The sequence below is a fragment of the Drosophila busckii genome, chromosome 2L (assembly GCF_011750605.1).
Source record: "Drosophila busckii strain San Diego stock center, stock number 13000-0081.31 chromosome 2L, ASM1175060v1, whole genome shotgun sequence".
Classification (NCBI taxonomy): Eukaryota; Metazoa; Arthropoda; class Insecta; order Diptera; family Drosophilidae; genus Drosophila; species Drosophila busckii.
The window spans coordinates 16293671-16317983 of record NC_046604.1 but is presented as its reverse complement, the minus strand read 5'-3'; the positions used below and the strand labels follow the sequence as shown (position 1 = coordinate 16317983).

General features: G+C 32.1%; 1 protein-coding gene across 2 annotated transcripts in view; it reads right to left on the bottom strand.

Moving 5' to 3' along the window:
- Window positions 1-20591, bottom strand: part of LOC108597270 (optomotor-blind protein) — a 37135-nt gene extending 16544 nt beyond the window's left edge. For both annotated transcript variants that reach the window (XM_017983734.1, XM_017983742.1), the window contains exons 1-4: window positions 20181-20591; window positions 8961-9084; window positions 414-505; window positions 254-355 (exon numbers count right to left, since the gene is read on the bottom strand). In XM_017983734.1, coding sequence (XP_017839223.1) covers window positions 254-355; window positions 414-505; window positions 8961-9057 — 291 coding nt within the window. In that variant the 5' untranslated portion in view covers window positions 9058-9084; window positions 20181-20591. The remainder of the gene's footprint in view (window positions 1-253; window positions 356-413; window positions 506-8960; window positions 9085-20180) is intronic.
- Window positions 20592-24313: the final 3722 nt, after the last annotated feature.

Here is a 24313-nt window from a genome sequence, read left to right as displayed (position 1 = left end):
TACAAAAAAAAATGCATATGCATTATTAATAGAGCGAAAGATTCAAGATAAAGTGTGAGGCGAGGGTTGGGGGCTTAGCTTTGATCAGACAGCGTAACCGTAACAGGGTTGCTGAAATTTGATACAATTTATGCTAAAGCAAAATAAAAATAATAATTTTGCGCCTTTTTTGCTTTTTTTGTTTACAATTTTAATGCGTAAACCTTTTTTTAGGCTAAAATCTCGCTACAGTGAGCACTGTCAGTTTGCTTACCTGCACACGCGCCTCCGTTAAGTTAATTTTCATAGCCAGATCTTCGCGCGTAAATACATCCGGATAATGTGTTTGGGCAAATGCTGTTTCCAGCTCCTCCAGCTATTTAAAAATTTATTGTTAGTTGCTGTTGCAAGTTGCTGCTGTTGTTGCAACTTACCTGTTGCAAGGTGAAGGTGGTGCGATTACGTCGCTGCTTGCGCCGCACAAAAGTCTCATCGTGTATGGCAGGATGATACGAGTAACTGGTATCTGTAAGCAAAGCAGCAACGTTAGAGCTAACGGTAAAGCTAAGGTGTTCGCATTAGCTAGCATAACTAATTAATACTGCAACTAGTTTAGTTCTACAGCTGCAACTGCTACTTACAGCTGTTGAGGTTCTTAGCTAGCAAAACTGTTGAGGAAGAGACAGAGAGAGAGAGAGAGAGGGAGAGTAAGAGAGAGAGAGCCTGAGCGTCAATAAGCTGTCTAAGCTCTAAGCTGTGCTTAAGCATAAGTTAGTTGAGTTAGTTTAGATAGCCAAGTGATTTTATTTTGTATTTATATTTTAATTAATTAGTAGAGCATTTATTTATATTTTAAATTTATTCTGGAGTTAGCTAATATGACTATTGATTTTATTTTATATTTATATTCCAGATAGTTCGTATGACGTTCTATATTTTATATTTAATTTTGAGTTAGCTGTTTAATTTATTTTATATTTATATTTAAAAGAGTATTGAGTTAGTTAATAGAGCAATTGATTTTAATTTTTTTATATATTTTTCAGATAGTTCCCATTCTTTTATATTTCTAATTTTAATTTCAAGTTAGCTAATATGATCTTCAATTTTACTTTATATTTATATTTTAATAGAGTCTGTATTTAAAATTAAATATGAAGCAAACAGCTTTGAAATAATTTCACTTTGAGTTAATTTGTTTAGCTATGTATTTCAAATAATAAACAGCTTTTAAAATTTTTTTGAAGCATTGATTATGTTATTCAAAATTCTATTTTATAAGTATTTATATATGAGTTACTTAGTATGGCATTCAATTATATTTTAAATTTATTTTTGACTTATTTATATTTCTATACTCTGTTATCAGTTTTAAATATTTTCACTATTAACTTATGTTTAGCTTTATATCAAAATAATGAATAGCTTCTTTGAACTTGCTTGTAATTATTTTTTCATAAGTAAGACTGCAATATGCTTAGTTGTATTTAATTTATTAATTAAAAATATTTGTAGTAGCTTTTGCTTAGCAGTTAAAAATTTGTCAGTTAAATTTTTTCCAAAGTACTTAAGCAAAACTGGAATATCTCAAGTGTTATAAGATCAAACGCTTCAAAACTTTTGAAAAACGCTAAAAATATGTTTTAAATTAATTAAAAACTGTATTTTGCTTTTGTTTTTACTTTAATAATAAAGCCTAAGCTCAACTAACTACTCAAATTCATTGCTATGGCATTGCTATATTCATTATAGCTACGTTCGAAAGCCATTAATAATTTTTTTCTAAGCTTGCTCATGCTCTGTCAAACTTTATTTAATGAAAAATATATATGCAAATTATTTTTAGACCCCCCCATAGCCTAAGTCAAAGAACCAGTCAACAAGCGTCTCACAACTTAAATATGCATATACATAAATTTTTCAACACTTTTTGGGGCCAAAAGGCAGAGACTGGGCTGGTTTGGTTGAAAGCCAGCTGTTGCCAAAAATTGTTGGCTAATTGAATTTTCTAGCAGCAGCGCCATTTGCTATGCTACAAAATATTTTGATAGCTTGACTTGAGCATACAGACACACAAGTATAAGAGAGAGATAGAGAGTGAGAGTGAAAGAGCTAGACACTGTTGACAGGCGGCACTTGACCCAAGCACAAAAAGGCCAAAAGCTGCTAACAAAAAAAAAACTTGCAGCCTGTAGAAATTTTGCTGTGCGCTGTGCCTTGTTGTAAAATTAATTTTTCAATTTGATTTTAAATAAATAATTAGCTAGCAAATTGCAAAATTTAATTTTGTATAAGCTAGAGCTAGCTACTATATATATATATATTATATAGCAGCAGCTGTGTCAACAATTTCTTTTGGTTCGTGGGGCTGCGTGGGCGGCGCTTAATCCGATTAGCAGCAAAATGTTGTTAGTTGGGCAAAGCTCGATGCTGACGCTCATTTGCGCCCAGGAGGACCCAGGAGAGCTCATATAATGCGCACTAATGTTGTTTGCCCCGTTGTCTCAAAGTGTCGCTATGTGTATGGCTAAGTCTTCTAGTTAATATTTAATTACGCTAGCCAGGTAGTGAAAAATCTGCTTGGCAGGCTCGAAGCACTCAACGACATATTTAGCAAAATCAAATTCTTTTTTGTGTGTGCTGCAGATTTGGGCCAAATAATTGCCTTGCAATTGCCTTGTGTGCAACATTTGAAAGCAAACGGCAACGGCAATTAGCACAATTAAGTTGCTTCGACAAAATCCCCAAAGCATTCAGCAGCAGCAGCAGCAGCAACCACCACCCGCTCTACCCGCTCACTCTTTGGCTCAATAAGCATTTTATGCTGAAAGCATCAACCTGCTTGCCACTCACAACATCAAATGTCAGCCTGGCAGCAACAACAACTCAACTAACCGCACTTGTCAGAAAGACAGGATTAACAAATCCTTGTTGGCAAATTGATTCAAAAAGTACGCAGAGTTCCGGCTCGTTACCTCCCCCTTGGCTCGAACACACACAGCAAATAGCAAATAGCTAACTGCAAATGGTAGGCATAAGTATCAAAAGCAGCAGCGGGGGTTGGCACAAAGCTCATGCTGAACTAACAAAATACCCTCGAAGTTTGAATCGTTATGGGTTTGAATAGCATAAGTTATGTGAGCTTATAAATAAATCACCTAAGGTGTTTACATATAAAAAATAATGATAACAAATTAATGTTGGATATATAAACATTCATCAGAAATATAAGCTCAGAAGCTGCTATCTCTGCGCTTGGTGAAACCTACATAAAGCTATATAATACAAAAAAAAAAAGAAATGCTTTTTTTAACTTTTACTTTGCGGGCTGTTGATGTATTTATAATTAATTTAGTCTGTATTTATTTTTTGAATTTTCGCATTTTGCATAGAATTCAAGTTTATATCTTAAGCTATTGTTGTTCTGATTTCGTATATTTCTATGCGTTTAAATTTACTATTTAAGCATGTGATTTTAATTATTTTCTATGGATCAACAAATTATATATCGGTCGACGCTATTGCTAGTACTCTTCAGCTTTAGTTATTTTATTATTTTTTATTTTAATTTAGCTTGTAAATAAAAAATATTTTCTATGCCTTACATTTTTAATTTAAGATATTTTCCTCATTTTCTGTTTTTAATCTGTTGCAATTTCTAAGTCTTTCCAGCATTTTTAATATAAAAGCTTTGCAAGCTGCTCATAATTTTAATATAAATAAAAAAACAACCTCTCTTTGCGCTTCTCATTTTGTATATTTTATGAACTATATATTTTTAAGCTGATCTATATACTTTATTATAGAATAAAAAAATAAAATATATAAAAAATATAATTTTCCATATTTCTTTAGCTGTTAGCTAATTCTTTAGCTGTTGCTTGCGCAACTTTTGTTGTCTTAGGCATAAAATAATCCATTTTTTCAACTAAATAAAATTATATAAATATGCTTAAATATTTAACATGTAATAGTTTATTATATAATATTATATATAACCCTATTTAGCAAACATTTCTAGAGCATAACAAGAGCTGCTCTAACTAAAGTCACCCTGGCATGGCCTCTAGCTTGCTCTCGTTCTATCTCACTCGCTCACTCTCTAGCTTACGTTGTCGCTGTCTCTACGAACTTGCCTCAGTCTGTCTCTCAGTCTGTCTGTCTGTCTGTCTGTCTGTCTGTCTGTCGCCGCCCCGCTCGTTAGCTGCCTGCTATGGGTAATGGGAGATAATTCAATTTTTAAACATTTGGCATAACAAGCGAAACCATCATTAAGGGATTTCTGGTCTTGACTGTTGTCAGTGCCGAGTCCTGGCAATCATGCCACACACACACACACACACTGACAGCTTGTATATATAACTGTAGCTATAAGTTACTTGTCTGCAACTTTTGTCTGTATGTCTGAGTTGATTGCTATGCAAGCTTTGACTTTTTTTTATACAAAAACTGCAGCTGAAAATCAATTTTCACTCAATACACACACACACACACAATTGCAGCTGTATATATAATCTCAGCTAAAATTAGCATTCATTATAGTTTCTTTTTTTTTGTAGCATTGCATTTTTGCTATAAAATGTTCTTAACAAAAATTCGTTGCGACATTCAGTTTTACTTTGCTTGATTTCCCCAATGTGCCTACCTCCTCCCCTACCCTGCCAAACCCCGTCAAGGGTTTCAATTTCTTCTGTGTGTGTGTGTGTGTCGCACGCGTTCAAAATTTTAAATTAGTTTAGCAATTGAGCTGCTTGTGCTTCAGCCGGGTGTCGAGCCACGAACTCACTGAAAATCAGGAAACAAAACTAAATTGAATTAGCTCGAATGCAAATGCCAGCGCGCTTTTGATTTTGAGCCAAAGTGTCGCAGTTGATACCTCAGTTTATATATATATACATATATATAGGTCTGAGCATAAGCTGTTGTTCAATTTTCCTAATGGCATTGCAGTCGTTGTTGGAAAATGTGGCGGAAAATTGTCAAGGGAATTTGCTTTAATGCAGCGAAATATTTCGATTTAAATGTTGATCTTAAGTTTAATGCATAGATAGCAAATTTATTGATTTTTGAGCAGTGTTTTAATATATTATGATTTCAGACTTAAAAAGGGTTCAAAAAATTATTTTTTAAAATTAGAGCAACAACTAGCGAAATCTTTAAGGTTTATATAAAAAATTCATTAAAAATCAAAACATACAAAATAAAAAAATTAACAATAAAAAAAATAGGTTAGCTAATATTAATATTCTTAGCAATTTATGCTTGCAACTTACAACAAAAAATAGTTCTTAACAATAAAATGAATTTAACTTCTGCATAAAGTTTTTTTTAAATTATAATATACATTTATAAAAAATAAAAATACGCAACATTTAAAATTAAAATAAGTTAGCTAATATTAATATTCTTAGCAATTTAGGAATACAAATTTATAAAAAAATAAAAAGTACTTAACAATAAAATAAGTTAACTAATGCAAAAAGTTTTATTAAATTATAATATATTAATACAAAATAAAAATAAGCTGCATATTAAAATAAAGTAGCTAATATTAACTTTATTTATAATTTATATTTTAAAAAAATAGTTCTTAACAATAAAATAAAGTTAACTGTTGCAAAAAGTTAATATTAAAATTTAATATACATTTATACAAAATAAAAATAAGCAACATATTAAATATCCTAATATTTCTTCGGAATTTATGCTTAAGAGCTAATATAAAAATAATAGTTCTTAGCAATAAAATAATGTTAGCTTGCAAAAAGTTTTATTAAATTATAATATAAGAATTCAACTCATAATATTCCCAACTATAATCATATATTAATCCTAACAGTATATTTATATTTAAATTTTTAAATTTCAATAAACAATACTTCAAAATATTTTTGTTTGATTTTATTTGTGAGCTCACAAGTTTGAATATAAATATAAATGAATAAAAAAAATTTGGCTTAATAAATTTTAACTATTTTATTATATAAAAAAATAAAAATAATTATTATTTGTGCATAATAATATATATAACATTTTTTAAGCAAGATTTTTGAATAGATTTATATACTTAAATATTTAAATATAAATTTTATTCATTGATTATTTGCTCTGCGTCACAAATTTGTCGCATAGCTGTTAAGCATACTTTCTCACTCTCTTTTTCTCTTCTCTCTCTCTCTCTCTCTCTCTGTCTGTAGCTGTTAATAATCATGTAAGCAGCCTCAATTCATAAATTGCATTAGTGACACTCGAGCCTCTTGAGCAGCTCAAATCAAAAGCGACAGCCCAAAGGCATGTCCTGCATAAATTCCAGCGCATATGTGTGGGAATTTAGCTAATAAGCTACAAATACTAACGCATATGCATACACTTATGTGTGTGTCTGTCTGTGTGTGTGTCTGCCACAGCACGTTGCAAGTATGAGTTGCTTGTCTGTCATATTAAATAAGTCAAGAGGCAAATGGAATTTGCACCTGACGGACAAGTCAGCCAGCCAAAGCTGCTGATTAGCTCCTTTGGCTTGGGCTACGTGACTGTGCGGGCATGCATTATAAATAACGGCAAACGCTTACGTTACGTAAGTTTTGAGCGTAATGCGTTCGTAAGTGCCAAAGCTAATCCCATTACGCCAAAATCCGAAACCAAAAACTTCAAACTGCCGCGCTGCACTGCAATTTGCTAAAATGCTTGTCGGCACCTTTTATCCAACCATAATGGTTGACAAATCAATCAAAAAAAAAACACATATATATATATATAGATACTACTGGCAAGTTGGCACTTTGATTTTTCAAACGCTTTGGCTAAAATCGTTGAGTGTCGACACTTTCGCGCATTCCAGACCAACAAATTTTGAAAAAAAAAAATTTGCATGCCAAAGCATTAACGCTTTGCCGCATAATTGCATGAAACCCCCCTCCCCCCCTCTATAGACACTTGCCACACTCGTTGCCTTTAACTTGCCACTCCTTTGGCTTTTGGCTTTGCAATATCGATTGACTTGCCGCTTCACTTCGTGCGCTGTCAATTTTTTTTTATTTCGCTCTTTTTTTTTTTATTCATTTTTTATTCAATTATAGTTTGGGCCAGCAGCTGTCAGCGGCAAAAGGCAAAACGCCAAAAGTTTATTATTGGTTATGGGGAGCAATAGCAAATCCAATTGCTCATGCGGTTCTTCTTCTTCTTGCTGCTGCCGCACTGTGCCGCATGCCCCATTTAATGGCAATGACTGTCATAACGCCCATTGGCTGTGGCAAGCGCAATGCGAGTTGCAATTATTCGAAGCTGAGTGTCATTTGCTAGATCGTGGAGCATTTAAATTTTTGAGACTAGCAAACTATTAAGCAAATATATTTAATTTTAATTTAAGGCATTTTTATAATATTTTACTCTTCCAATAAATCTTTTGGTTTGCTCGAAAGCTTCAAATTATTAAAAGCATTAAATAAAAAATTATATAAACTATTGTTTCTTCAAATTATTAAAACTTTTTAGTTTATATAATAAAAGCTTTTAATATTTTGCAGCCTTTAAGTAAGTATTAAGTATTAACTTAGCAGCAAAAAATATTTAAATTAAATTAGAGCGCGTTATAAAATTTTAAATACTTTTTAAAAGTGCTCAACTGCATTTTTTACTTTAAATGTTTAGATAATATAAATATAATTATTGACAAACTATAAATTCTTCTATGAACCAACAAAATAAGTATTAATTAAAAATTGCATAAACTGCATTCGAAACAATAAAAAAATGTTTAAAATAAAAAAGCGACTAAGAACTTTAAAGCCGATCTTAAATATTTTTAAAACATTTTGAAATAAACTGTTGAATTTTTCGAAGTTTATTGTCAAATTATAAATTACTTAAAAAAATTATAAGTTATTATAATTATATGAAAAATATGTTTAAGCAATAAAATTATATTTATTGTCAAATCATAAAGTATTTAGAATAGAATAGAATTTCAATATTCTGAGCAGCCGCAAAATATTAATAATTAAATGAAAAAATCCAAACGTGTTAATATAAAAAATATAAAAATTTCAAAAGCTTTTTTATATTTAATGAATATAAATACTCAGTGGCAAATTAAAGCTTCCTTTAGAATTGAAATTTATAACAACTATATTTAATATTTATAGTTATATTAAATAGTTTTCTTTAAATTAGTATGCTATAATTATTTAATAAAAATTTACTTAGAATTAATTTTGAGTAGAAAACTATGCAGTTATATTTTTATTCAGAATATTTTAGAATATTTTATTAGAATTTATTTTGTTTAGAAAATTATGGAGTTATATTTTTTATTCAGAATATTTTATTATTATTATTATTTTGTTACTATGCTATCCATCTTCTCTTCTCTAAAATTTAAATTTACTAATTATTTTTATAGCTTATAAGCAAGCAAGCTAACAATTAAAATAAATAAAAAATTAATTTTTAATTAATAAATGCTCTAATACTTGCTTATAAGCCCAAATGGAAAAGGTTTGAGCTACTTTGCAAGTATTTGAACTTGACGCATAAGCAATTAGCACTGCAGACAGACTTTGCTCATTAAGTGCTAAGCCAGTTGCACTGTCTCACTCTCACACTCTGTTGCTCTCTCTCTCTCTGTCTGTTGAGTGCTCACTTGTGCTTACACTTACCCTCTGACCGACTGTGCTGCGCATAATTCAAGCAACAAAGGCTAACAACAAAAAAGAAAAAAAGGCGCAAAAGTAGAAAACCCGCCCGACATGTGCGCACATCTGTAATCTGATATGCCAATGGGTCCCCGAGCAGCAGCAGCAGCAGCAGCCCAACCCCACTCTACCGATGTTGTTAATAGAATAATTCGTTAATGTAACTAGCTGAAAGTTACAGACAATATAATCCGTTGTCGACAATTATCATTGGCTTTTTATCTAAATTTAATTTTGTCAGCACAGCTGCTAAGTGTAACTGTAACTGTATCTATAACTACTACTCACATGGATGTGTAGCTGCAAATGGATAATCGAGCGTTGGCAAACGCGGCGGATGCGGTCCGCAGGGATGCAGCGCAGGCGGGCATTGATAGCAAAACATTCCTCTGCCGGCAGCGGCAGGACCGAGCTGCAAATACAAAATACAAAAAAATACAAAATTTATGTAAAATATATGTTGTTGCATGTAATTTTGATTAATTTACTTGACAATCACAGTTAAATTGCGGCGCAGCTTGTAAATTGCAATTCAATTGAAAAAAATCGAAATACAAAAATAAATAAAAAACTCTTTTCAATATGCGGGCTGGGCGTCGCCTTTTAATGCACCTCAAACTCAATTCGATTCAATTAAAGACAATTACAGGCCTTATGACAAATAATTTCCACAATCGATTTGCTTGCAACAATTGCAGTCGCTGCCCCCCCACACCCCTGCCCCGCTGACGCTGCATACAATTAAATTGTCCTCAAACGAATCAATTGATTTAAATTAATTGCATTTGCTTTCAACTATCAACTGGCAATGCAAACATAACTACATATAACTGTCGTTCTGTACATATTTTGATGAACTGCCATAACAACAAATAACGAATTGAATGAATGAGTGCATGCAATATGCATTCAATTGATTCAAAAACCCAAGTGGCGCCTTTTGCTTGCTTAGCGTTTGTTTAATTAGCTCAAGCATTCCATTTGGAGCAAAGGTTAGAGCTACTGTAAAGAAAGCAGCTAGAGAAAGCATGGGAAAGTTGTCTTTGGGTAAGGGTAAGCGATACTTGTGAGAACTGAGCAAAGAAATTAAGGGAGAGGCAGCAGCAAAATTTAATTTGCACATAGCTCAACTCTAAGTCATAAAGTAAGTATCTAAGATATATTAAGATATATAATAAGATTCTTGCCAGCCTTCTGACCACTAAGAAATTATCTTTTAAAACTACAAGAGCTAAGCATTTAATTTTTATTAATAACCAAAATTATTATTTTACATAAACTACTTTATATTATTCAAATAATTTTTCAAGTGCAAAGAATTTCTTTTTCGCTAATCCCTAAAATAAATATTTTATATAAATTAGCTCTTTATATTATTCAATTAACTATTTTAAACATTCATTTTTATTTTTTCATTTATTTTCCATTAGCTATTGGCTTAACTTTATTTAACCAAACTGTTTTAATTTGTTTACTAACAAAATTAATTTTTTTTAAGTCTAAATTCAAATTGCCTAAAATTTGCAATCAAAGTCTTATTTATTTTTAATTATATTTCCAAATATTTTACTAAGCAGCGGCATGAAGTTTGTAATTTTTTTATTGCTCTTCAATGTGTCATAACTTTTATATATGTATATCAACATAGTTTTATCTAATTGGTACTTTAGCTATTTTTTAGAAAAGCTTTTACTTTCTCTTAGTTTGTTTGCAGCTCATGCTGAACTCAAAATAATTAACAAGAATTCAATAATATAAATAATAAAAAATATAGTTAAAGTTTTCAATAATTTAGAATTGAAGAACAATACATAATAAAATAAATTTTTAAATAATAATAAATATAAATAATTTTTTCTTTAACTGCAATAAATGTAAGTGTAACTTTTTTTGATATTTAATGCTTATTTAATCCCTAAAATTCCAAATAGAAAAAACCTTTAGTTGAATATTATTGTGTTTTTCTTTAATAATTAGCAGCTTAATATGAATTTGTTATATCTAAGAATTAGCTAAAAATTTAATTACAATTTTTGTAATATTTTATTATACTAAATATATTTTAAATATAAGAACCTAACTAAATATTTACAACAAACGCATATACAATACAATCTTTGTAATATTTTATAGTTCTATTAAATATATAAGCACCAGCGTAGCTCTGCTACTTGCAACTTAAACACACTCTATAGCTAACTCGACATATTTGCACTGCATTAAAATTTCAGAAATCAATTTCAGAAATAGCATTTCGATTTGATTTACATTTTAAGGCCCCCCCAAAGCGTTGGTCAACAGAGCCCAACGAAGCGCTGGGCTAAAATACACAGTGAGCAAATGCCTAGAGTCGAGAGGCTCGAAATAATTCCAAGCTGAATTATTCAGTTGAAATTAATTCACTAACATAAACAGAGGCGAGAGCTAACAAATGTAACGGCAGCTGAAACTGCTGCTAAAACTTAATGCAGCTAAAAGGGGGTGGGGGTGGGGTGGGGTTATAGGTGTTGGCGCCATGGGAGCCGCATGTGCAACATTAGACACGAAATGGCAATTTTCCATTTGGCAAATGAGTTTTGCGGCCGACGGACTTCCAAATATAACAATTATGCAAAATTACAAATTCTCACAATTCTCTAAAATGTGGAATGGAATGTGTGCGACATGGTCAGGTGCGTTGGTTGCTGCCAGCCAGTCGAGCTGGGCTGCTGTGCTAAATGGAAATTTATTGGCGGCGCAGCTGGCCCCAGGACGCGCTCAAACTTCTGACTCCTGACGCTGTTAAATTATTTTGCGTGTGTAAATTTGGCGGAAATAGTCTGTAACATGATATGCTAACACTTGTGTGTGCGCCCACAGTGGGCGGTGGGCGTGGCGTGGCGGTGCGTCGTCGTGTGGCAGCCATAAATAAAATTCATAAAAATTCACAAAATTTACTCAAATAAATTAAAACGTTGCTTGTTGTTGTTTTTTTTCGGCGCTCTCAGCTGTAATGTGTACACAATTAATTTTAATTGCAATTGCAATTGAAACCAGCACAGGAAATTGCACAAAACATACAGCTATATATACACATATATAGCCAACTAAAAATCATGTTTAGTAATTAATGAGTGTGTTGCAAGTTTAGACTGAACTGACTGCATTAGATTTTGCTACAGCTGCGAGGGCATTGGAAATTCAAATGAAGCTGGGCTAAGTTTAATTACAAATTCAAATGTTGCTAGTTGTTAATTTGGGGTAGGGGTATTCGATTCTGATTTTTATTTACTAGATATGCATGAAGTATCAGCAGCACTTCAAATAAATCAACTAAATTTAGATTAAATTAATTTTTAATTGCGATTTTTCTAAGCTTTATACCCAACTCTAAACTTATTAAAAAATTATTAATTCACTAAATTATTAATTCATTGATAAATCTCGCAATAAATTGTTAAACACACTTTTATTTTAATTTTTCGCTGTATAATATTTTTATTAAATTTGAATTTTTAAGCTTTTAATAAAAACTATATTATGGTTTTTATTTTATGCAGAATTTTGTCTTGTTGTTTATTTAAGTTAATATAAATTTTCTTATTGTTTCCTTGCATATTCTAAAATTATTCCAACTATATTTAATATTTATAGTTACATTACATATTTTTATTTTATTTAACATGCAAGTAGAATTTAATTAAAATTTATTTAGAATTAATTTGATTGCAAAACTTTGCAATTTATTTATTTAATTATTTCTCTCTCTGCTGCTCAAAGTTTCGGCTTATTCAAAATATATTTTATTATTATTATTTTATTCACTATAAGTGCAACATCTTCTCTTCTTCAAAATATATAAAATTCCTTTGCTTTACCAAGTGTTGAGTGCGTAAAATAAAAAAAATAAACTTGAAAATTAATTAAAACGCATCAAAATGTAATGAAATTTACAAACAACAGCAGTGTCTGTTGCACATTATGCAACAACAGCTGTGACAGTAATGCATTGTAAAAAATAAGAGAAATGTAATATAAATATAAATTAATAATGTCACAAACATAAAAACAACAACAAGCAGAACAAGCGAGCCAATTGCATTAATTGAGCAAACAACAAAGTGGAAATGCGTCTGAGCTGAGTTTTTGTTGTAGGTGAAGGGGGAGCTGTGGTAGGTAGAGTGGGGTAAAGAGACAGTAGAAGCATTCATGCATATGCATGTGTTTATATGTATGTGTGTGTGTGTGTGTGCCAATGCACTTTGTTTTCGCTATGAAATAAAATTTAAACGACTTGCAAATACCTCTTAATATAAAAATGTAAATGAAATTTAAGCGCAAAATAAGTTTCAGTACATAAAAAAAATATTGAGACATAATTTGAATAAAATAAAATATTTTAGAAATTATAATTAAGCTTTTTTTTAATTTTAAGCATATATTGTGGGAATTTACTTAAGTAATTTCCAACATTAAAAATAAGATTTTAAGGAAAATTCATTGGCAACATTTTAGCTATGCAAACAAATTTTTGTAGAATTTTTTGTCAGCTCGAGAAATTATGAAATTTGCTACTAGAATTATTCTATTAATTGTTTTTGTATATTGTAGGAAATTTACTCAATTAAAAAGAAGAATTAAAAGAAAATTCATTTACATTATTTTAGCTATGCAAACAATTTTTTTTTTTAATTTTTTTCTACTCGTGAACTTGTTAAATTTGTTACTAGAATTATTCTATTAATTTTTTGTGTATATTATTAAAAGAAAATTTATTTTGTTTTATTTTAGTTATGTAAACAATTTTTATTATATTTTTTTTCAGTTCGAGAACTTATGAAATTGGCTACTAGATTTATTAAATTAATTTTTTGTGTATATTTTTTTAAGAAATTAAAATGTAAACAGCTATTAATATTATAAAGAAATCAAATAAATTGCTTAAGCTATTTAATGCTTTCGCCTTATCATTGTGCATTAAATTTGTAAACAAATCATACAAATATTTGTATTAAAATCAAAGTTATAAGCACTTTATGCAGTAAACCTTTCTTCAATTTATTTATACAATTTTTCAACATATTTTTAGCTATATTAACCCCTTTTATGACAAGCATAGCAAGTGCCATAAAATGCACTCAAATGCACTCGCGTTATAAAAATTACAAATATTGTCGACTTCGCTTGATTAATTTGAATTAACCAAATTAAAACGAAACACAAGTCAATCAGCGGCAGCAACACCCAGACAAGCAGCCAAAGTAGAGAGGGCTATAGGGTGAGCAAAAGAGACAGCAATAGCTTTTAAAAAAAATGCAGCAACAATGCAACAAAAAATCGCAGAAAAATATAAAAAAAAAATTGACTGTTAAATTTTTAATTGCATTAACGCAGTAAATCCCATGCGGATGTTGCAAGTTGCCCAGACGCAGACACAGAAAGCGACAGACAACGCTAGTGAATGCCTAATGCAATTGTGGGGGTGGGGGTTGCTGATGCTGCCTCTAATCCTACAGCTCTGATTGAATTTTCCGCTTTTGGCGACCAGCAGCAGCAGCTCGTGGCAGCTCAACTAGTGATGTGCCACGCCCACACAGGCCAATGTGTCCAATGCTGCTGACAACAAAGGGCAATCCGAGCACGAGTTGCAAGCTTAACACACAGATTTGCCCACTCGACTCGCCTCGCTCCCATCCGCCCCTCCCACCCAATCGAAATCGTTGCGCTGTTTAGTGCGCACCTAATTGAATTTCGCGTGTGCCACAGCGAGGCGTCGCGACTGTCTGTGTGTGTGTGTGGCAGCTAACGCTTTGCATTGTCTAGGCCTAAGCGTAGGCCAGTAAGCTAACCCTAGGCAGGCAGCCAAAGTGCAGCAAGTGCATTTGGGCTGCAATTGGATAATTGCATTTTCAGCGTGCGTAGCTGCAACAGCTGCCACATGCAACTTGCCACATGCGTTGGGGCTGACAGTCACAGCAAATCGACAATGTTTTGTAGCAGTCAGCGGGCAGTAGACCTGGTTTAAATGCACTAAATGCAGTCAGCCTAAACAGTTTGGAAGGCAGCGCCTTAAAGTAGGCAGCATTATATGTAAATAAATTTAATTAGCCAATCAATTAAGAAATATAACTAAAAATCTATTAATAAGCAATATTATAAGTACTAATTTAAAATAAAATTTATTTTAAAAAATTGTATATTAGTACGCATACATTTTGCAATTAAATTAGCAGTAAATTGCATTTCATATACGATTTTATATTAGTGCCAGCACTTTAACCATTTAATAAATTATAAATATTCAATCAAACTTTATGCGTAACATTATATAATGACAAAGAGCATATAATATACTCTTTATATTTAACATACATATATATAAATGTTACACAATCCCCTTCAAAACTTATTTCACTTTCAATGCTTAACATAAAAATTTGTAAATAAATCTAAGTACTGATTTCTATGATAAAAATGCAAAAGAAAATTACCTATTAATTTATAAAACCTACCTAAAAATAAAAATAACTCTAATTGTGGATTTTCCTGTTAAAAATACAATATATGAATATTTTTTTAATTATTACTTTATTTAAATAAATCTATTTGTTAATTTCTCTGACAAAAATTCAATTTAAGAATACTTATTTAATAAGTTCCTTATTTAAATACATCAATCAGTTGATTACTCTGATCAAAATTCAAAATAAGAATAATTATTTAATAACTCCTTTATTTAAATAAATCTAATTGATTTTCCTGTTAAAAATTCAATATAAGAATACATTTTTAATTTTTACATTATTAATATAAATCTAATAATTGATTTTTCTGCTAAGAATTCAATAGAAAAATACCCATTTAATAAGTTATTTTTTTTATATAAATATAATTATTGATTTTTCTGTTAAAAATTTAATATAATAATACCTATTTAATAATTTACTTATTTAAATAAATCTATTTGTGGATTTCTCTGCTAAAAATTCAATATAAGTTACTTTCTTAATTATTACTTTATTTAAATATATCTATTAGTTGATTTATCTGATAAAAATGCAATATACTAATTTAATAATTTCTTTCCTTATTTCAAAAAGTACCAAAATCAAATAGCAAATCTTAATTTTTAATAAACAAAAGCCGGTAATGCAAATAAGCTCATAAATTATATTAAATTTAAATGGCTTTGTATGCTTAGTTTTTATATTAGACATAGCGCATTAGCTTACGCTACTTCCTATGCATAAAATCTATTTATAAACTATCTTACGTAACTGCATTTATGCAATTTTGATTGCCTTAACTGCTCGATCTTATAGTTGTCTAAAAGAATTAAGCGTTAAATGAAGGTAAGCGGGCTTCACTAATTCAATCAGCGCTAAAAAATACGCTGACATTTTATAACAGCCCACAACTAACCCAGATTTGTAGACATATATATATATAATGTTTCAATGTAGGCAAGGTCATAGTCACAGACATAACGTCAGACTAAAAAATGCAATAGCAAATCTCAGAGAGAGCGAGAGAGAGCGAGAGCGCTCGACTAGGCTTAGTACGTAGCCACGTGCGTGTTTGGACGCCTGCACGCCCCGCCCGCCCCCATCCCGCTGGCATTAGTGGCACTTAAACACATTTGCGAAAATTGGTTTTGCCACCCACACAACAACAACAACAACAAGCGCTGCAAAACTAAACTGAGCTGCAGCCTAAACGCGCGATAATTTTCTCGTTTCGTTTCGTTTGTCTGTCTGTGTGGGCGTCTGGCTCTATTGCATTGGACGCGAGTGTTTTTGGATTTTGATGAGGTTATCACTAAACTAAAGTGCATCCGTTTTTAGCCTACAACTAAACGCGTTATGTGCGCGATTTTGATTGCGTCAATTGGCTCGCGCCTAAGCTCAAAAATATAAATTTTATCAACAAAAAAAATTGCAGCTGCTAAAATTTTGTTTTCGCAAATTGAATTATAGTCTGCCCAGCAAACACCCCACCCCCCTCTCTAGATTGTCGTGTTCAAGTGTCAGCCCGCAATTGCACCACAAGCGTCAGTGGGGGGGCCATCGACTCTTTTTTTTTTTTGTATCTTAGGGGCGCCCGCATTGCATTTCTCGCTTGCATTTCAAACAATTGCGTGCGGCTGCTGTTTTGTTTTTATTATAAATATTTTGATTGAATTTGCTGTTTAATTAAAACAAATTGCTTTTATTCATATTTATGTTGATATACAAACATGCGATGACGACGACAACACAACGGGTTGCTTACTCTCCCTGCCTCCCTCCCTCACTCGCTCTCTATCTCTCATAGGGGGGTCTACCAACTTGATTAACAGCTATAGAGTAAAGAGTCTGGCAGTTTGCTTTAGACTGTAGCGTATGTAGAATAATTTATCAAAGGCATATTTTTACTTATTCACTCATATTTAAAACAAAAGCTGTTTCTTATATTCTATTATAAAAAATATTTCTTAAACATTTTATTCTAAATTATATGCAATGAATTCATTTTTATGACATTTTAATAACGACTTAATTCTTTTTAATTTAATAATTTATTTCATAAATAAAAAACATCTCACAAAATTATGTATCTTTTGTATAAAATGAAATACAATATTCCTTTTTTTAACCAATTTAATTTAACTTCTTAATATTTCGTAAATAAAAATATTCTTATCAAATTTTGAATCTTTTGCAAAAATAAAATACAATAATTATTTTTTTCCACTAGTTTAATTTAACTTTTTAATATTTCTATAAAATTATGAATAAAATACATTAATCCATTTTGTTTAAATATTTTTAAACTTTTTTGATTTAACTTTAAAATATATTATAAACATATTTCATAAATAAATCATATCAAATTTTGTATCTTTTGTAAAAATAAATTACTCGATTTATTTTTTTTTAATATATTGTAGTTTATAAATAAAAATCTTTTTGAACCTTTTGTACAAATAAAAAACCTTAAAGCCCTTTTTTAACTTTTTTAGTATAATTCTTTGGTATTTAACTATTTTTCATACATTACTTAAAGTATTTCATTAAAAAAAAGTATTTCAAAAATAAAGTAAGAGTTAAATGCCATAATTAAAAAAAAATAATAATAATAGCAATATATATTGACTTTAAGCTTTATTATCTTAAAACTTGTTTCAACAAAATAAAAAGTAAATAGCAAGCAAATCAAATATTACGTATACGTCAGCATTTAACATTACTTGCTTATTAATTTTTTAATTCTAATACTTTCTTATAATATATATCTAATACTTGCTTATAATATTAATATAATTATACACTTTTTAGTTTATTATATAGAATATATATATCAATATAAGCCCAAACCGAATCTAACAACAATTTGTTATATCAAAATAACGCGCCTATTTTTAACACACAGCTAATCAAATTCGTAAACTAATACTAAAAAATATATATTTTGACTATTTTTGTGCGCCATTTCCACATCAAATTTGAATTCAATTGAAATTTGTGTGTGTGTGTGTTCATCAGTTAAGCCAATTGCCCTAGTTCAAATAAAAGAGACGAAAACGAAAATGTTTTCAATTTGGTTGGTCAATTCAATCAAGCAATCAATAAACAGTTCAAACTAACCTACAACTATTGCCCAATAGACATTTGTACAAAACGATAATTCTATTTGCTAATTTAAATATGCGAAAATTGTATTTTGTCCCCCCCCCCAACCCGCCACCAAAGGCATTGAGCGGTGGCAGTTGGCTAATTGAGTTGAATGCAATGCGCAGCGACGACTTCAATTGGAGTTGCATTTACCCCTAAGGGTAGGGGGTGGGGGTGCTGCGCATGGCGTTTGCATGGCGGCCAATTAATTTGCGGTTGATCAATTCAATTTGCAACGTTTTTTTTTTTTTATTTCGTCTTTACTTTTTATCTGCTTTATGCGCTTCGCCCCCACACCCCACTTGGCTGGCTTTTTAATTTGTTGGCGCGTTCGGGATTCGTTTGGCAAATTATTGGCCATTGATTTTGCTGCAGTCTCGAGTCTCGCTCTGTCTCTCTCTCTCTGGAGCAAGGGCAAGCCACAGGCACTCTTTTTAATTATCATCAATTATTCAAACTGCATTTGGGAGTGATCAACTTTGGGGTCTGCGCTCAATTAAGCTCGAGAGTGTTGAACTGCAAATTTGTAAAGCAAAAAAAAGTTTTGCGCTGCCACTTGAAATCCTTTTTTTGTTCTCAAGTGTTGTACACAAAATTTTCGTGCGATTTCTCACAGTTGAGGCATCAACACAAACACTTTTGGTGTGCCTTACACACACTTCCACAACATACACACACACACACACACACAGCGAACACTTGAGCGCAGATTCTTATCACAGCTCGCAGCTCATTAAGAAATTTTTTAATGCAAATTAAAAACGTCTAAATAAGTTATGCTCAAAAATTGTTTGTGCCTTCAATTTGAAAGCTGAGGATGTTGTGCTTATGTGTGTGTGTGTGTGAGGGTCGCTTAAGTATAGCATAAAGATCTAATAAGCGATAAAAGCAAACAGCATAAGCTTCAAATGTTTACTGCCCAACTTGAATTATTATATAAAATATCGAATCTAATCTAATCCATCTATCAGTTTATATAAACTATATAGGTTATATTTATATTTTTGTAATATTTTTACATATATATATAACATTTAATTAGTTAACTAGTTTCAAAAACTTCAAAAATAAAATCGTATTTGCTTTTCTTCTATAATTTATAATTTTTATTTGATACTCAAGCTCAATTCGTTACTGATCTCTGTTTCTTTAGTCTATATATCACTAGCAAGTAAGCCATTATATTTTTAGAAAGTGCGAAATATTTAAAATAAATTAATTTATTTACTCGAGTTTGTTTCCATAAACTTTAGAGCCATTGAAAGAATTTTTTAGGGCACTTACTATATTTCAAAACCTCTAGAATATTTCTCAACCTCAATACGCACGTTTGTTGATCTATAAATCTCTAGAAAATAAGCCGCTATATTTTTAAAAAACACTAAATTTTTAAAATAAACTCATTTATTTACTCGACGCTGTTTCTATAAATTTTAGATATATAAAAGGATTTGTAAAGGCACTCAATATATTTCAAAACTTCTAGAATATATATCAAACTCAATTCTAAGCATTGTTGATCTTTGTCTCTAGCAACTATAGATCTCTAGAAAGTAAACCGCTATATTTTTAGTAAGCACAAAATATTTGAAATTAATACATTAATTTTGAATTCAAATTGTTTGAAAGCCTCAATATTGTGCAGCTAATTTAATAAATAAAATATTTGCTATTCAGCAATAAAATCAGAGGCTCAATTTGTTTAAACGTTTCATTTTCTATAAGCAACAAATTAGTTTAGAATTAAAATTGCTATTTTCAAATAAATCTTAAATCAAACTAAGCCTCAACAGCTTTTTTAGTTAAACCCACTAACTCAGCTAAGTGCACTCTAAACACTTCAAAATACTTGTCTAATACAATTTAGTGAACTTACCTTATTGCCGTCCGTGAAAATTTTGACAGAAATACTTCAAGCGTGGCAGAGAAAAACAATCCTTTGGCCTTAGCGCTGACTGCACTGAAGGATAACAAAAGCCAAAAAGTTCTCGCTGTGGTGTTTAAAAGGCGTTGCAAAAACTTTGAAGTCAAACGAACACACGTGTGATAGTCGCTCAAGCAGGTGTAGAAGAAAAGTTTGCTAACTTTCTCACTCAATCAAAGCACAAATTTAGCACAAAAAGTTGTTTATAGAGTCGAGAGAGAACACACACACACACGTGCAATTAGAGCAACCGACGCGTTGAAACACAAAATTTGTTTTGTCAATGTTCCGCAGCCTGAGTTGACGTAGTTTTTTTATAGCAACGAGCAATTTGTCATATGTGCACTGGTGAGCAAGAGAGCGGCTGTGAGCTTAAGAGTACCGAACGCGTGTAACGTTTGTTAGCGAATGATCTGAGCGCCGTTGACGTAGCTGCGTTGTTGTTTCTGTTATTGATGCTGCTGCTGCTGCTGTCGGCGTCGCTGCTGGCGCAACAAGATGGCCGCAGCGCGGGCATTGTGGGGGTTGCAAGCGCCGCCCACTTAGTGCTAGCATATTTCCCGTTATTTGCAGCAAGCGCAGGCGCAAAAAAGAGACAGCGCATAGCAACTATTGTTGAGCTGCTCTGCAGGCAAAAGAAAATTTTCTCATTTTGTTGTTGTTGCTGCTGCTGCTGGTGCTGCTGTCTTGCGAATGTGAAATTGAATTTTAAGCATAGCCTGCCAGGGCTAATTTCCCCACACGGGCCAGGCTACTTTATTTTATTACAGTTTATGGCAAGAGAGTGCGGCAGAGAGCGCGCAGCGTGTGCGTGCGTGCATGTGTGTGTGTGTGAGTGAGAGCTCACTTTGGCTGAGGCAGCCTTAAATTGGATTTTCATCGTTATGCTGCGCTGTTAAGTGGGTGAGAGAGAGAGTGAGAGAGTGAGAGCAAGAGCGTGCAAACGTAAGAGTGTGAGTGTGGTTTTCATTGTGCTTTGGGTGGTCCAACGCCTTACTATTGTTGCTGCTGCTGCTGCCGTCGCTGCTGACGCTGCTGCTGCTGCTGACTAAAAGCGATTACTCAGCGTTGGAATTTATTTGGCATATCATTTTTGACAACTCAATTTATTTTTATTAATTTGCTACACAGCAGCGACGTCGACAGCGACGCAAGCAGCAGCAAGCGCACCCAAATACAAAATAACAAAAACTTTCTATACGTAAGTGAATTTCAGTTAATTTATTATCATGCATTATAGGCATCCTACTTACACTCCCAAGTGCTCTCGCTCGCTCGCTCGCACGCTCGCTCTCTTCCGCTCTTGCTCTCTTTCTCTATTGTTCGCCATGTTGCTCCCCGACTGCTGATCCATTTATTATTGTTTGCGATTGGGTCGTTGGCCACAATTACCAAATGAATTTGCTTGCCTTGTGCTGTCCTGCCCTTCACTTCTCCCCCCTGCTCATCCACCTGACTTGACTTTTTGGGCGTTTTTGCTCGCACACAAAAACTATTTGTGCTTGGCTCTGCTCCCTCTAGTCTTTTGACTCCCACGACACTCTCTTCCTCTTACGTTCTGCTTCTTCTTCTTCTTCTTTCTTGCCTGCCTGTCAGCCTCACAAATTGGCGCGCTGATTTATGAGTTTGTCTATCGTAAGCTTCTCCTCTTCCTGTTCTTCTTCTCCTTTGTTCCCTGCCATTAGTTTGCGTTTTAGTTCTATTAGTATTTCATTTCATTCATTCGCTTTGTTTCACTTTATCTCATTTTATATCATTTTATTTGCCTGCCTCATTTTTCTCTTGGTTTTAGTGGAATTACCTGCTTAATAATAGATTTGCCTCAGCTCAGGCGCTGGCTTGAGCTCCTTGGGCGCCTTTGCTCTGCTTTTTACTCTTTTTACTATTTTTTCTCAATTTTTTTCTGTGGCTTCAGTGGGTGTTGGGCGTTGTTGACTTTTTACTAGATTTTTCACTTGCAGCGTGTGATAAAAAAAAAAGAAATGCAATTGCAGTTGTTAGATTGCATCTAAAAAAAGCAGTTGGGGTTTGAATTTTGGCTCAATTTGTTAGATGGTAAGCCGCTTCTTAGCTATAAAATTGCATTAGCTGAAGTGTTATGGCGTGAAATGGAAAATTTTAAGAAAACAATCTTATATTCTATATCTAAAAAATATTATTACATGGCCATCAATAACAATTATTATTACGTAGCTTATATATTATTTTAAGAAAATTTTGATAAACAGAATTTAAGTTTTTTGTATTTGAAACATTAAATAATTATTTTTGAATTTGAATATTGCATCCTATATAATATTTAAGCAAATATTATATGATTTTCTCTATTAATAATAATAATTATTATGTAGCTTATTCTAAATATAAATCTTAATCATATATATAATTTTGTACATGTAAAGCAAAATTTGGAAATATTCAAAACTTAAATTTTTATATTTGAAATATAAGTTAATTATTTTATGTTAAGTTTTATATTCTATACGGCTAATAAGCAATTAATAGTTTGCTGCATAAATAATAATTTTTATTATGTAGCTAATTCTTAATAAAATATTTTTCAGTTAAATTAATTTCTTTAAATATTTAAATTAATTTTGAATACTTTTATTACCTATTTTACTGCTTCTAGTCGACAAAATTAAGTATTAAAATCAAAAATAAATTAAATAGCATTATTCTATTTAAAGGATATGATATGATTGAAAATGTCTATACTTTTGTTTGAATTCATATTCTTTTAAATATTTAATTATATTAGTTTTGAATAATTTTTCTTACTTTTTTACTGCTTTTAAGCGACAAATTCAATTATTGAAACAATATATAAATAAAATAGCATTTATATATTGATAATATGATTTATTTCATATTCTTTTCGACTTGTTACATATTTTTAGGCGCTTCTACTAAAGTACTTCTCAAAATTTTGAAATTTCACCCAATTTTTTCGCATTTCAGTTGATTTTTTGTATAGCTTAGCATTTAAAACCCTAAAAACTCAATAAATATAGCTAGTAGTTCCACAAAATGAGCAACTGGGCAGCTAAATGGAGCGCCTAGCTCGAGTAATAGCCACAGCAAACAGTTGCCCAAAAACGAAGCAACAACAACAACAACAAAAGCACAAACTGTTCTACAATTTGCAGCTTGGCCAGTGAAAAGCGTTTATTAAGCGCAAAATGTTGAATGATGTTAGCTGGCAAATAAGGCAAGAAAGAGAGAGATAGATAGATAGATAGAGTGAGAGAGCGGCAGTTTGCACTTTGTGCGTTTTTGGAGCGCTGGGTGGTAAATTTATGTAATTTATATGGGCACTTGACTGTCTAAATTGCCTTGCGAAATGTAGACGCAACCCCCAAGACCAAGTCGAAGCCCAAGTCCAACCCGCTGCCACCCAAACCCCCCCTATCCCGTTAGCCAAAGCATGCTTGGTTGCCACTTTTTATATCATCTACTTAGCCTTAATGGCAAATAATTAATTTCATGCTTCCGCGTTTCGTGTCGCAAGCAGCGGCAGCCACAGTTGCAAACACGCCTACCGCACGCCCATCACGCCCCACGCCTCCCCATTTTCAATTTACAAATTGCTTATTTTTCGAAAAAAAAAAAAAAAAAGAAACGACCAAATTGCAAAGTGCCTTGGACTTGGACCAGGCGAGAGAGCAGCGCTGGCAGTTAATGCATTTTACGTGGCCAGCAGCAGTCAAGTCCAACCCACCACCCCCTTGCGTAATCGTTTGGGTAGGTAGGCGCCCGTTGCTGGCGCAGGCAGCTCAATTACGGTTATAAATTTTGGCCCAAACCAAAATGGCGCAGCATTAAATGAATAGCCTATAGTAGCGTACCCCTCAACCCACCACCCTCCCGCCTCCCCACACTCGTTTTGCAGAAGTTTTGTGCGCAAAATGTTATTAACTTCTTTTAGCCAAGTTGTAGCTAAATTACATTGCGGTTGCCACTCAGCAAGTCACTTTTATTGAGCCCCATAGCCACGCCCCCTGCTCTATATATATATCAGTTTATTTATGGCGCGACATTTGCTTGGCATGAAAATAAATTTATTGGCGCCATCAAAATTGTTA